At 43.5% G+C, this 14,122-nt stretch overlaps 1 protein-coding gene across 2 annotated transcripts in view; it reads right to left on the bottom strand.

Moving 5' to 3' along the window:
• The window catches only part of LOC137614376 (26S proteasome regulatory subunit 10B), a 67,821-nt gene that overhangs the window by 8,288 nt on the left and 45,411 nt on the right, over positions 1 to 14,122 (bottom strand). Inside the window, exon 7 of one of the 2 annotated variants that reach the window (XM_068344165.1) lies at positions 4,087 to 4,277. In XM_068344165.1, coding sequence (XP_068200266.1) covers positions 4,087 to 4,277 — 191 coding nt within the window. Of the gene's footprint in view, positions 1 to 3,874; positions 4,278 to 14,122 lie in introns of those variants that run through there. The other variant, XM_068344164.1, reaches the window with a different exon arrangement.

Below are 14,122 nucleotides of genomic sequence, written 5' to 3' on the forward strand. Positions count from 1 at the left end.
TTTAAAATCAGCTACCTTCTGAAGTCGTGGAACATTAACCCCAGACAGAAGTTGCTATATACCAACTCAAGAGCTGAGATATAAAGCAAATCATGTCTCGGAGAAGGCTTTTGTTTGGCTACAAAAAGGAGACCCAGAATCAGGAACTTGGATATTGTAATGAATTCCCGGGCCCTTTGAAAGGTTGCCAGTTCATTGGCTAACTACCGAATCTACAGCTATTAATTTGTAGTGTTTTGTAATGGTTCTTAAGCAATGGTGGAGTTATCCAACCAAACTAAAACATACGAACCCTATCCAGGGACAAAGAAATCACTGGATTAGGTGGCAATGGTCTTAAGACTGGGTGATCATATGAAACACGTTCAAGTCAAGATCTACGATGAAGGTATGCTTTAGAGGTTCTGTTAAAACAGATTCATATGACAAAATAGCTAATGGCTGGAGCTTCCTCTCCTCAGAGGTGAACCAGAGAGAAAGCCAAGATGTCCGGGGTTATTTGACAAGATGACTCACTCCACAGAAATGTCATCTGTTTCTTCCACACAGAATGGTATTGTCTTGAAGATGAAGACCCTCAGAGTTCATCGAAAAAGTTAAATTGTGGCTGAGAAAACTTTCTTGAAAATACAAGAGAAGAAACCCAAGCATGAAGGTTATGGGTCAGTAAGGAGGAAGCAAAGGTAGTCTGTTCCTACTTTCCGACACAGCTGTGCGAACCGAAGCAGGTGTATTCCTGGCCTCAGATACTGAAGCAGTGGATGCCATGGGCTGTTGGGACAATGTGGTTCTACTAGTAAAGCTGTCCCTGAAAAGTGCTGGGATATTCAAAGCCTATGAAATCAAACTTTTTGGAGGAACAGGTAGATCGACGACCATTCGTACCAATCTCATTCAGAGCATCTCTTACCACTACTAAAGAGTTTACAATCAGAGCTATATATATTTGAAGTTTGTGGTTTTCTTTAGCAGTGAACAGGTGTAGTTGGGGCTCCAGAACTAGCTCCAACCCCTCCTGAAAAGAACTCAAGTCCAGTGTCCATTCCGTATGCAGCACAATGTGCCTGGATGGGGTGTCATCTGATACATTGAGTGAACCCAAAAGATTGAATGGTGAGAAGAACGCATTACAGTACTCTCCTCAAGGAACCTCATAATAGAAACGGTCACTGCATTGAGAATACTGTAGCAGGATACCCCTCCGAGGCAAAAGACCACCACCTGGTTGTCTACGAAGATCATATATGGTATTTCCTTCGTGGACCAATTCTCTTCAATGTTGGGAACATCGACATCAGTTCCAACACATCTAGGTGAAAAGTTGCAAACTGAGAGGACCATTCCCAAACACTAAGGTCTCCTGAAATACATCCCCAATCTGACCTGGAGATGTCTGTAGGAATATTCATGGTAACTGAGAGAGGTACTGACCTGACCAAGCAACTGGTATTGGCCATGACTGGAGAGCTCTTTTGCAGTGACTATGATTGAGCCTGACTGTCAAAACCCATACTGAGCCAACCTTCTCCGCACCCAATGGATATCTTTCATTGTTTTTCAACATCGGCTACACTATCAAGGCAAACTGAAAAGTAGCCAAAATTTTCTCCAGTTGCCTGCTGGCAAAGAAGTGTCTAGAAACCAAGGCTATGGCTACTAGAATTCACAGAGAAGCTTTGCAAGGCTAATGTGGCTTTCACCATAAACCCTAGACTACCTAACCCTCACTTATGAGATAGTCACTTCAGTAAGACAGGCAACGGTCTATCCTAAACTCAATATCAAATAACCTCATGGTCTAACAAGCCAAAGGTTGAGAGAACTGCAACCAAAGTGAGCCTACCCCTTCTTAAAAATTGAAAGATTCACATAATAATGATTTTATCATAACTTTCATGTATCCCTCCAATACCCATATCAGATTAATATGGAATAACAACAAACTGTAAGAACAGCTAACTGGCCAGTCAGTCTCCTTCTCATGGTCATATATAATTGTAGAAAGACGGGACACCTTCCCCTACCAAAATATCAAGTATTGAAACGCAATTACGTATGTAGGAATACTTTCAGCTACTGTACTGTGGCAAGTTCAAATGAGCCTGTAGTTGCGAGGTTTCCTCAATACATTACACACTGAGTCTGTGCCTTGCACGTTGAGACAATGGTCCTAGAGCAAGGGAGACAATATTTCTTTGGTATTTATATCATACTGGATTCCCTGTTCTACCTTTTAACAGAAGTCCTTGGAGACCACAGAGCACTTTAACCTAAATAAAAAAATCAATGTTTTTGGATGCTACAAAACTTTGCCTAATGAATTTTGGTAAAACAGAATAACAGTTATCAGAGGCTTAAAAAATTGTGTTATGTTTTCAAGTGGGTCAGAGTTATCTTTAAGCTGAACTCATAATCCAGAGGAAGATGTACTCTGACTTACAAACTTATACCCAATTAAAGGGAGTATCCAGCGAGCAAAAAATCATTACCTCACTGTTAATTGATGGGGTAGCAAGAATGAGCGGCTATGACATCCGAAGTGCAAAAAAAAAAAAAGAGTGCATGGATCTGTCAACAAACAGTGCTACCAGATCTTTCTTAGTCCCATGATCTCTCTTCCCATTTACGGGGCAAATTTGAAAACCAATGTCTACACACAGGTACTTGACTCGGTCAAACATTTGGGCTGAGATGTCCAGTGCAGTTAGATATCTCTGCCTTGGCGAGAAGCAAGATTAACATGTAAATAAAGGAAACAACAAATAAGCATTAATTGCTATACTGTATTGTTATTATCATTACTCGCTAAGCTACAACCCTAGTTGGAAAAGCAAGATGCTGTAAGTCCAAGGGGTCCAACAGTGAGGAAAGGAAATAAGGAAATAAACAATTTAAGAAATAATGATCAATTAAAATATCTTAAAAACAGTAACATCAAAATAGATATTTCATATATAAACCATAAAAAGACTTGCGTCAGCCTGTTCAACATAAAAACATTTGCTGCAAGTTTGAACTTTTGAAGTTCTATCGATTCAACTACCCGATTAGGAAGATCATTCCACAACTTGGTCACAGCTGGAATAAAACTTCTAGAATACTGTGTAGTATTGAGCATCATCATGGAGAAGGCCTGAGTATTAGAATTAACTGCATGCCTAGTATTACGAATATGATGGAACTGTCTGGGAACATCTGAATATAAAGAGTGCTCAGAATTAAGAAAAATCTTATACAACATGCATAACGAACTAAATGAACGATGGTGCCAGAAATTAATATCTAGATCAGAAATAAGAAATTTAATAGAACGTAAGTTCTAGTCCAACAAATTAAGATGAGAATCAGCAGCTGAAGACCAGACAGGAGAACAATACTCGAAACATGGTAGAATGAAAGAATTAAAACTTGTTCAGATGATCACCGTAAATCTTAAGACTTTCTCAATAAGCCAATTTTTTGTGCAACTGAAGAAGACAGACCTAATATTTTTCTCAAAAATAAATTTGCCGTCGAGAACCGCACCTTCAATTTTAAAAGAGTCATACAGAGTTAAAGAAAGAAACATTATCAATGTTGGGATTCTTATGTTGAGGACCCATTGTCCTTAACAGAAGAACTGCAAAGAAACCTTATAGGCTGCCAACGCAAGAGCCCTTATCTTGCATAAGGCAAGGCAATCTACACACACACACACAAAGAAAACCCTATAACAATTTTGCATAAAGTGGAAAATGCATCCATGTCAATTTTGAATAGCAAATGACTGCCTTGAAAAGCAGTGAATGCCTCAGTAAAATAGGTTCATATTTCTGTATAAAAACTACTAATGTAACTTCCAAAATAAACAAACAATAGCAATCAAACTACAGTATATTACAACAAAACTCTTTAATATCCAATATAACTACAGGTTATCATTAAATACAAGTTTATGAACTATGATAGTTACTTAAGTCTACAAAACCGATGATACTAAAGAATTACCCACTATTAGCATTAATAAAAAATAGATGCATGCTGTTATACCTTGAAAAAAAAAAATATGAAAACCTAAATACTGTAGTGAAAAACAGATAAAATTACTTATATAGGTTTGTAGTCTAATTTAGTTTCTAGCTTCTTGTTATCAGAAACCTTCCTCACAGCTTTCATGAAATCCTCCTCAATAACGTAATCTCTCTCGTTGCGAATGGCAAAGAGACCGGCTTCTGTACATACATTTCGCAGATCTGCACCATTGAATCCATCTGACAGCTTTACTACAGCTTCATAATCTGCAAAAAAGAACACAATTATAAATAAACCACAAATCATTATTTTATTGTCATTTCATTACAAAAGAAATTATTTAAATTCTCTGCCTCACAAAAACCCTCTCATTTCATTACAAAATAAATTTAAATTATCTGCCTCACAAAAAATCTAACTTAAAGTATTGGTTTGAATTAAAAAAAAATTATTTTCTCCAAGATGGAAGCAAGTAGTTTACAAATGATAGTGTGAGGAGTATTATCTTGCTAACTGTGACATAGGTGCTCTGAAACTTCCTTTGCTTCATCTTGATATTAATGTATTCCAAGTTTCAAACCTCCATTTTCAAAATTGCAAGCCTTTCTTGGCTGAAGGTCATAGTAAAAAAAATAATTTACTAATCTTGCTAAGAGCTGATCCTCAGAGATTTTTAAACTTCAACTGAAAAGTAATACAATTTGACTATAAAGGAATCCCTTTTTGGTGAGACCCAGGAACATAAATGGAGGACTACCCTTATATCTGCAATCTTTGGTGTACAGTATAATCATTGTCCAAAGGAAAAAGCAACACTTTTGGCCAATGCATTGGACAGTAAGAAGAATAACGAGGTACTCAATCTTCCTCATTCCTATTTTCTTGAAGCTAAATTATCTAGTTTAGCAATTTATAGGATCTTTATGCTTATGGAGGTTTAAGCTCAAATGGTGCTTTTTCTCTGTTTTTCTATCAAGCTGGTTTCTTAGCACCTAAATTGTCTGTTATTTTCTTGCAAGTTAGAAAGAAGAGGTTATTTTTACACTTTTTGGAGAATTGGTAATGTCAATCAATTAGGTAAATGTGGTTGTGGTAGCTCTAGCCCTGAAAATTACCGTCCAATTTCCATAACTCCCTTATCTAAAGTTTTTCAACTTCTGGCAAAATGTCTACATAGGAATAATGAAGGAAATCATCTGTTCCTAGTTTACAGCTCAGCTTTAACAAAGGCATTTGAGCATGTAATGTGCCCTTCTTACAATTTACAATGATGTAAAGGTTTTGGGAGGACCAAAACACATTACTCCTATTTTTCTCTTGTGAGAGGAGTACTGCGGTGACAAAGAATCCATTTAGATTTTTTTTAACAACTGTATTATCATTGTGAATTTTCTATTTCTTATCTTCATATTTTTTACTAAATTGAATTAATTATTTACCTTCAAAACTGGAAGATGAATTTAAACCCAGAATTATACTTATGCAAATTAAAGAGAGTAAATAATTAAAACAAATGGCACCCCACACACCGGAGAAAAATTTAATAAACAGTGATATACCATACACTAATGGTAATATCATCAGCAGCCATTGGCCTTAATCACTGAGGAACAGACTACACCAAACACAAAGTTCATAACACCAAATGAAAGAAAAGAAAAAGGAAATTATCACATCTATCATAAAAGGATGATTTGGATTCATGAACTTGGGCCATAAGGCCTGGCACTAAGGACTGGGAAGTCCTTCAGCACTTGTATGCGACTGGGGAAAAATGACAAACTTATAACAGTGTATTTTTTCTAACATACAAACCCGAATTCTTTGCTATAGGAGATATTCTAGCGAGAGCTGGAAAATACGGCAGAAAATACTTAACAAGGTCGTTAACGACTGGGCAGGTAGTTACCCACCTGTTAGTGGTGGGGGGACCGCCGGTCGGTAGCTGCTGTTTACCTTCAATCGGATTCTAGCTAGGATTATTCTAGGGGGCGGTGATGAAGGGAAGATTTGTGCAAAGAATTCGGGTTTGTATGTTAGGAAAAATACAAACTCTTTTATAAGTTTGTCATTTGTTCCTACACTAGATACAAACCCTCATTCTTTACTATAGGAGACTTAGTCTTGAGGCCAGGGTGGCCAAGGAGTTCCCTATTCCTACGGAAGATAGTCCTCAGACTAGACTCTTTTGAAGCAACAATCTTCCGTTAATCTTCTTTCTTTGTAGATCCCCAGAATCTCAGCACGACTGCAGGTTTGTAGCTTTGTGAAAACAAATGTTTCAGGATGAAGTGGGTCAAGAACATTCGACTCGGACCCCTTCAAACTTAGGATTCCCCCGACCTTGAAAAGGTGAAACCTCGTGACCACGAGTATAACTTAATCCCTGTGAGAGGAATCAGATGAGTATCATACCTTATTTCCATTGGCAAGTCCAGCTGATACTGGATACAGACTAGGATCCCCAGATGGGAGGGAGAAGGAGACGAAGAAGATAGATGGATGTCTTTCTTAAAACCTAGTGTAACCCAGTAACCTCAGCCAATGGTTACTGTCCCATGAAAAGTCCCATGAAAAGGAGTAAGGTAGCTACAGCACCCATTGACCGGTCACATTAGGCCCTATAGAAAGGGTGTCTAGAGACCTATGTGTCACGTCGCTCAAATAGTGAGTGGTGAATGTAGATTGGCGTTTCCAGACCTCAGCACTTACGACTTGGGAGACTGAGAAAATTCTCTTAAATGCCAGTGAGACAGCCACTCCCCTAACTTGATGGGCTCTGGGTTGTGCTACCTTTGGGTCTCCGTGAAAAGACCTCGCAATAACTTTCTTGAGCCAGAAAGGGATGGTGTTTGAGAGTTTCTCTTCTTTACCTTGTTGGTACTAAGGAAGAAATGACGGAGATGGGGTCTGAAAGGTCTGGTGCGCTTCAGGTATTTCTTTAGCGCCCTGACTGGGCATAGTAACGACTGGTCTGTATCCTGTGTTACCTTATTGAGGCTGGAAACCTGAAATTCTCGAAATCTCTCATCGGTAGATGAAGGATTATGAGACTAGACACCAAGCCCAGTACGAAGTTGCGAGACACCCCCCCCCCATCCCTTAGAATGGGTGACAACGTAAGATAGACCATGTAGCTCACTGACCCTTTTAGCCAAGGACAGAGGTATGAGGAAGACGGTCTTAAGGTTCAGAAAGTAGCCTGAGGCCCTTAAGGGCTCATAGGCCAGACCCTTCAGGGAATGTAAGACACGTCTCACGGTGATGGTCTAATCTCAAGTGGGGGGCAAGATCACTCAAAACCCCGAATCAACCAAGGAGATGTCTTCTGAGGTGGAGAGGTCAACCCCTTCTCAGTCTACAGATGAGTCTCAAGGCTGAGCGATAGCCCTTAATCGCCGAGACTGAGAGGAGCTTTTCCTCACTGAGGTACAAAAGGAAGTCTGGGAACTACTGATTCCTTCCCTTTGAGAACCCAATTGCTCCACATGGTCGCTGTTGTAGCGGTTAAGAAGTCCATTGTCTTGGCCCCAGCAGTTGGGACTTCCTGTAGGGACTGCATGGAGACTTGGTTTGACAAGTCCTCGTGGCTCGCGAGGTAGCCGACTGTACCAGACCACGTGTCAAGCCAAGAAGGGACATTGAAGCCGCTTCCATTGCCGAGGCTTCAGTGACTGAGAAGAGCCTGGAAGAGTAGTGTCTCTCTTCGAGGATTAGCCTGGTGTGAGCCTCGCCGTGAGGAGATCCAAGATCAGAGGAGAAGGGTTGACGTCTCTGATCTCGTAAAGGGCTTTTGTCTCTAAAACGGGAATTTATTGGATTCCTGAGACTTAAAGGAACCCGTTTCTCCTGCGACCGCCTGCGATACCTCCTCAGACGGCCTGCAGGGCGAACAGACCCGGTTTGAAGGTTCAAAGGTCCCTCATGAATGGCAGAGGCAAGGGGCAGTGACATTGCACTAGCATTTAGGACCAAGCCTCCTCTCCATCCCAGCTAGGACCAGGGAGGGCCAGGCAGTGGCTGCTGATGACTCAGCCAATAGACCTATAGGCTCCCCCAAACCCCCCAACCTTAGCTCACAAGGATGGTAAGGTTGCAGACACTAATGGCACTAACGAACCCCAGACTGTCAAACATCAGTCAAGAGGCGTTACCAATCAGGCCACAGCCAGAAGATCAATTCTGGTCTTAGGGTTTGGGGTGGACGACATAGCCTGTCTAAGGCTGGAGCATCAAGAGGTCGAGGAGACAGATGCAAATCACCGAGGCATGAGATATTACACATAGTTCTTAGAGTCCTTAAATAGGAGGATTCTAAGTCCTTTGCCAGCAGCTCTTCCGAGGAATCCTCCGACTGTGCTAATTTCTCGCGTGTTATTACAGGTAAAGTGGAGACGTGAGTAGCAGACAAACCTTATGTCTTACCCCTCGCATCTTTCTTATCGAAAGGGGAAGAGCGGTAGAAGTCGGAGTGTCTGGAGGTAATGGCAAAGACCGTTGACGAGAGTCGGAAGACTCTCTGTCATAAGAGTAAAACTCTTGATGATGATGGTCGCGTGCATAGCGCTAATTGCGTGCGTGCAAGGACACTCTGTGCTAATTGTTACGAGAGCCCAACTACTCAGCGTAACTGAAACTCAAAGGTTCCAAGTCGTGTGAACTCGAAAGTCCAGCGCGACAGAGGCCCGAAGGACTCCTAAGGTCATGAGAACCCGTAGGATCAACATGACGAAAGTTCAAAGGCTCCCGATCCCGCCCGCAGAAAGGGTGATCGTCACGAGACCCCGAGGGGTCAACGTGAGGAGAACCAGTAGGTTCAAAAAGACGTCTCCTTACAGCATGAGGAGGAGAACGTCAGGGATGAAGAACACTCCTCCGCAGGGTAGGTTTGTTCTCCCAAAGGAGGATGTCGCTTAAGACAAGGCTCTCGATCCGCCACTGGAGGAGAACCAAAAGCGTAAGGGGGAGGAGCATGGATCAGCAAATTCCTAAAAGTTTTCTCTCGTGAATGGGAGGAAGGTTCTCCCAAAGGAGATCGCCTAAAACAAGCTTTCTCCCTGCTCTGTAGGGAAAAACATAGGCGTAATAAACTCTCTCTCACAAATGAGGGAGCAGTCCTCCCGAAGGAGGATATCGCTTAAGGCAAGTTTTCTTCCCGCTCTATGGGAAAAAGTGTAGGCGTAATAATTTCTCTCTCACGAACAAGGGAGAAGTCCTCCCGAAGGAGGACATCGCCTATGACAAGCTTTCTCCCAGTTCTATGGGAAAAAAGCATAGGCGTAATAATCTCTCTCCCGCAAACGAGAGAGAAGTTCTCCCGAAGGAGGACATCGCCTAAGACAAGTTTTCTCTCAATTCTATGGGAAAAACGTAGGCGTAATAATCTCCCTCTCGTGAACGAGAGAGAAGTCCTCCCGAAGGAGGACATCGCCTAAGACGAGTTTTCTCCCAGTTTTATGGGAAAAACGTAGGCGTAATAATCTCCCTCTCGTGAACGAGAGAGAAGTCCCCTCGAAGGAGGAACAAGCCTTAGACTTGCTTTTCCCCAGCTCAAGGGGAGAAAGCACAGTCTTCAGGGACGAGATAGCAGAGGTAAAACTCGTCGAGCTGTCCGCAACTCTTCACGAAGGAGGGAAGGTTGCTGAATAGCTGAAGTAGGGAGGCTCTCCCTCGCAAGGGGGATGGTTCTCTCATGCAGCCCAATTCCAAGGAAGGTTATCACTCCCTCGTAAGGGGAGGTTCTCTAACCCTTGGAGGCGAACCTCCTGGCAGCAATCTATGTTTCCCAACAACAAGTTGATCAAGTTGCAGGTTAACAACGAGTGCTACCTCGTAACATGGGCAGCTCTTGAGCTGCCACATGATGCACAGGATAACGAACAGAATGGCCAAAGCCATCGACATTGTGTTCTACGTCGCTGCCATCTGGGTGTTTTCTTTTAGCTTCTCTAACACGTTTCCCCTTTTCCTTCTGCTCTCAACTGAAGAGAAGAAGGGCCAAATCCCTGCATCTTCTTCCGAGGTTTTCGAGAGACTCATAATCCTTAACTCATTAGGGAGCAAAGGAACTGGGGAGGTTGTCCTGTCTGAAACACGAGGGCGAGGGATTGACCTCGCGAGTGTATGACCGGAGATTTGTGTGTGTAGCGCTAACTGCGTGCTAACACCTTGCGTGACGGGAGTCTGAAGACTGCAATAAGAGTAAAACTCTTTATGGTCATGGGCGCAGTGTTAGTTGAGCGCATGCGAACATTCCGCGCGACAAGATTCCGAAGACTCTCTGTCATAAGAGTAAAACTCTTGGTGACTTGTTTCACGAGAACCCGAAGGCTCAGCGTGATCGTGTGTGCCCCTAGAGGTTGTGTTGCGAGAACCCGAAGTCACTAGACACCGAAGTGTCAGTGTGACTAAATGCACGAGAGCCCGAGGTTTCAGCAACTTGAGTTGCGAGAAAACAAAGGGTTGGCGCACTGGGAAACCGAAGTTTCCTTGTCACTTGACCCCAAAGGGTCAGAGATCGAGAAGTCGAAGGCGAGAGCGATCTTCTCTGAAGACAAGGAGTGAAAGCGAGGAGAAGCGCTTTTTCTGACTTTTCTAGAGCGAACGGAGACCCTCAAACTATTATGCGAAGAAAAGGGTTCAAGGTCAGGACGTGCTTTGCCCTTGGCCATGCTCCTGGCTTCTTAGATGATCCCTCGCAAGAGAAAGACGACAGCGAGGCAGAACGATGATGAGAGGGAGCGCTCTTCTTAGGTTTGCGCCAAGAGTGTTTATAGTCTCGAGGCGAGACAGAAGGCGAGAAAGAGCGAGAACAATGATGTCTCTTCCTATATCGCCTATCTCTTTGGCGAGAACATCTAGGAGAAGGCGCGCTAGCTCTCCTTTTCCTCTTATCTCTCTCCCTCCTGACCTCCGAAGAGGGCGATGACGAGGAGGAAGCGCTCTTCTTATGTTTGTGACGAGAGCGCTTATAGTCTTGCGGCAAGACATCTCGTAAAGAGATAGAAGGCGAGGAAGAGCGAGAACGATGTCTCTTCCTATGTCGCCTGTGTCTCCGGCGGGAACGTCTGGGCGAAGGAGAGCGAGCTCTCCTTTTCCTCTTCTCTCTCTTTCCCTCCTAGCCTCCGAAGAGGGCGAGGAGGAGGAGGAGGAGGAGGAGGAGGAGGTACTGCTATGTTTTGCGCTCGCGACGTTGTAATTTATAGATGCGCAACGGAGTGCGAAGTAGGTGCCGCAGGAGCTGAAGTTACTATTTCCACTAAAACTTCCGTGGGCGCCGACTGAGTTGATGGGAGGTACGCGAGGTCCGTATCTCCCGAGGGTTCCAAAACAGAAGGGACCCGAGGCACTACCTTGCCTGCGAGGAACTGGTTCCAACTTCCTCCAAAGGAGAACCTGGAATTCCAAGGGCAGGCCATACCGCTCGTACATGATCTGGAATGGAAGCAGTAACAGAGTCATTCCCGGTGGCGGAAAGTATTGCCCGACTGGGGGAGGCAACGTGATCCGCCTGACCAAGAGGAATGGGGGTGAAATTGATGGTGCCACTCTTCCTCGACTTCCCCCCCCCGGAGGGAGGCAGGCAAGGAAGAGAGTAAGAGTCTGAAGGGAGAGATCGAGAGGTCGAGGAAGAGGTCCGTGACTCCTTACCTCCGACGGCGATCCTGGAGGTAAAGAGTCCTTCAAGAACTTCCTATCTACCTCTCTCGAACTTCTCCCACAGAGAGGGCAACCACTTCTACATACTTGGCAAGGGGAGCCTTCAGAACATGACCTCAGTACCCAGGGCATAGGGAAAAAGGATCCACCTCCACCGGCGACATAAAGGTGCCCGGAATACTTCCTCATAATAGAGGACATCACATCTAACAAAGAAAATGAAAAAAGGATTAATCAAAAAAAAAAAAAAAAGAGGCTAGTCTGCCAGTCAAATAAAAGCAAGAGCAGCGGTGTTACCACTGCGATGGCTAGAATTTGATTGGTAGGGTAAACAGCAGCAACCGACCAGCGGTTCCCCCACCACTAACAGGTGGGTAACTACCTGCCCGGTCATTAACGACCTTGTTAAGGTTTTTCTGCCGTACTTTCCAGCTCGCGCTAGAATATCTCCTATAGTAAAGAATGAGGGTTTGTATCTAGTGTAGGAACAACTAGCAGTTTAAAGGTTTAAAGGCTGCTCATGAATGCCAGAGGCAAGGGACATTGACATTGCTCTATCGAGCAGGACAATACCCTAGAGATTGACCATATATACACATGATCAGTGCCCAAGCCCCTCTCAACCCACCATAGGACTAAGGAGGACCAGGCAATGGCTGCTGATGACTTAGCAGATAGACCTATAGGCTCCCCCAAACATCCCAGCCTTAGCTCACAAGGATGGAGGTTGCAGCGACCTAAGAAACTAATGAGTTCGAGAGAGACTCGAACCCCAGTCTGGTATTCACCAGTCAGGGACGTTGCCACATCGGCCACCACACCATGAAGTAAAATTGGAGAAGAAAGGATGCGGGAATGGAGGTATAGCAGAAGGCTAAATTGTTAATGCAGCTGGGGGGTGAAGGGATGCTGCAAAGAAACTAGCAAAGGTCTGAAGGGTATTGCATGAGGTACAGTGATGGAACTGACCTCTTAATGGGTTTTATAAAAGTTGTATCCTACTGTGTTCAATAATATGTTATTTTTATTAATAAAATAAATTTTTGAATATACTTACCCGATAATCATGTAGCTGTCAACTCCGTTGCCCGACAGAATTCTATGGAGGGATACGCCAGCTATCACAATACTAGAAGGGGGTGTACTTACCAGCGCCACCTGTGGCCAGGTACTCAATCATTTGTTGTTGACACCTCCTCAATTATTCCTCGGTCCACTGGTTCTCTCTGGGGAGGAAAGGGAGGGTCGATTAAATCATGATTATCGGGTAAGTATATTCAAAAATTTATTTTATTAATAAAAATAACATTTTTCAATATTAAACTTACCCGATAATCATGTAGCTGATTCACACCCAGGGAGGTGGGTGAAAACCAGTGTACAAGATTAAAGGATAGCTAAGTATCCCATATTTCATATAACAGTTATCTCAAATAACAATGAAATAATAAGTACCTGGTAAGGAAGTCGAATAGAACCGTTACTCTGCCTCTTTATTTAAAGTTCGTCTTCCTTACTGAGCGCAGCGTTCCTCTTGGAGGCTGAATCAACCCAAAGGTGCCAAAGTACACGGGGTTGCAACCCCTACTAAAGGACCTCTACCAAACCTTTAACCCAGGCGCTTCTCAAGAATGAATAGACCACCCGCCAAATCCAAGGATGCGGAAGGCTTCTTAGCCTACCGTAACAACCATAAAAAACAACAATAAAAGTATTCAAGAGAAAGGTTAAAAAAGGTTATGGGATTAAGGGAATGTAGTGGCTGAGCCCTCACCTACTACTGCACTCGCTGCTACGAATGGTCCCAGGGTGTAGCAGTTCTCGTAAAGAGACTGGACATCTTTCAGATAAAATGATGCAAACACTGACTTGCTCCTCCAATAGGTTGCATCCATTATGCTCTGCAGAGAACGGTTTTTATTAAAGGCCAACGAAGTAGCTACAGCTCTTACTTCGTGGGTCCTTACCTTCAGCAATGCAAGGTCTTCCTCCTTTAAGTGAGAATGTGCTTCTCTGATCAGAAGCCTTATATAGTACAAAAGCCCATTCTTGGACATGGGTCTCGAGGGTTTCTTGATGGCACACCATAAGGCTTCTGACTGTCCTCGAAAAGGTTTAGACCTCTTCAGATAATATTTGAGAGCTCTGACAGGGCAAAGAACTCTCTCTAGTTCGTTACCTACCATGTTGGAGAGGCTAGGTATTTCGAACGATCTAGGCCAAGGACGTGAAGGAAGCTCGTTCTTTGCTAGGAATCCAAGCTGAAAAGAACATGTTGCAGATTCGGTTGTGAAACCAATGTTCTTGCTGAAGGCATGAACCTCACTGACTCTCTTAGCTGTTGCAAGGCAAACGAGAAAAGCAGTCTTGAGGGTAAGATCCTTGAAGGAAGCTGACTGGAGAGGTTCGAACCTAGATGTCATAAGGAACCTTAAGACTACGTCTAGATTCC

The sequence above is a fragment of the Palaemon carinicauda genome, chromosome 20 (genome assembly GCF_036898095.1).
Source record: "Palaemon carinicauda isolate YSFRI2023 chromosome 20, ASM3689809v2, whole genome shotgun sequence".
NCBI classification, from domain to species: Eukaryota; Metazoa; Arthropoda; class Malacostraca; order Decapoda; family Palaemonidae; genus Palaemon; species Palaemon carinicauda.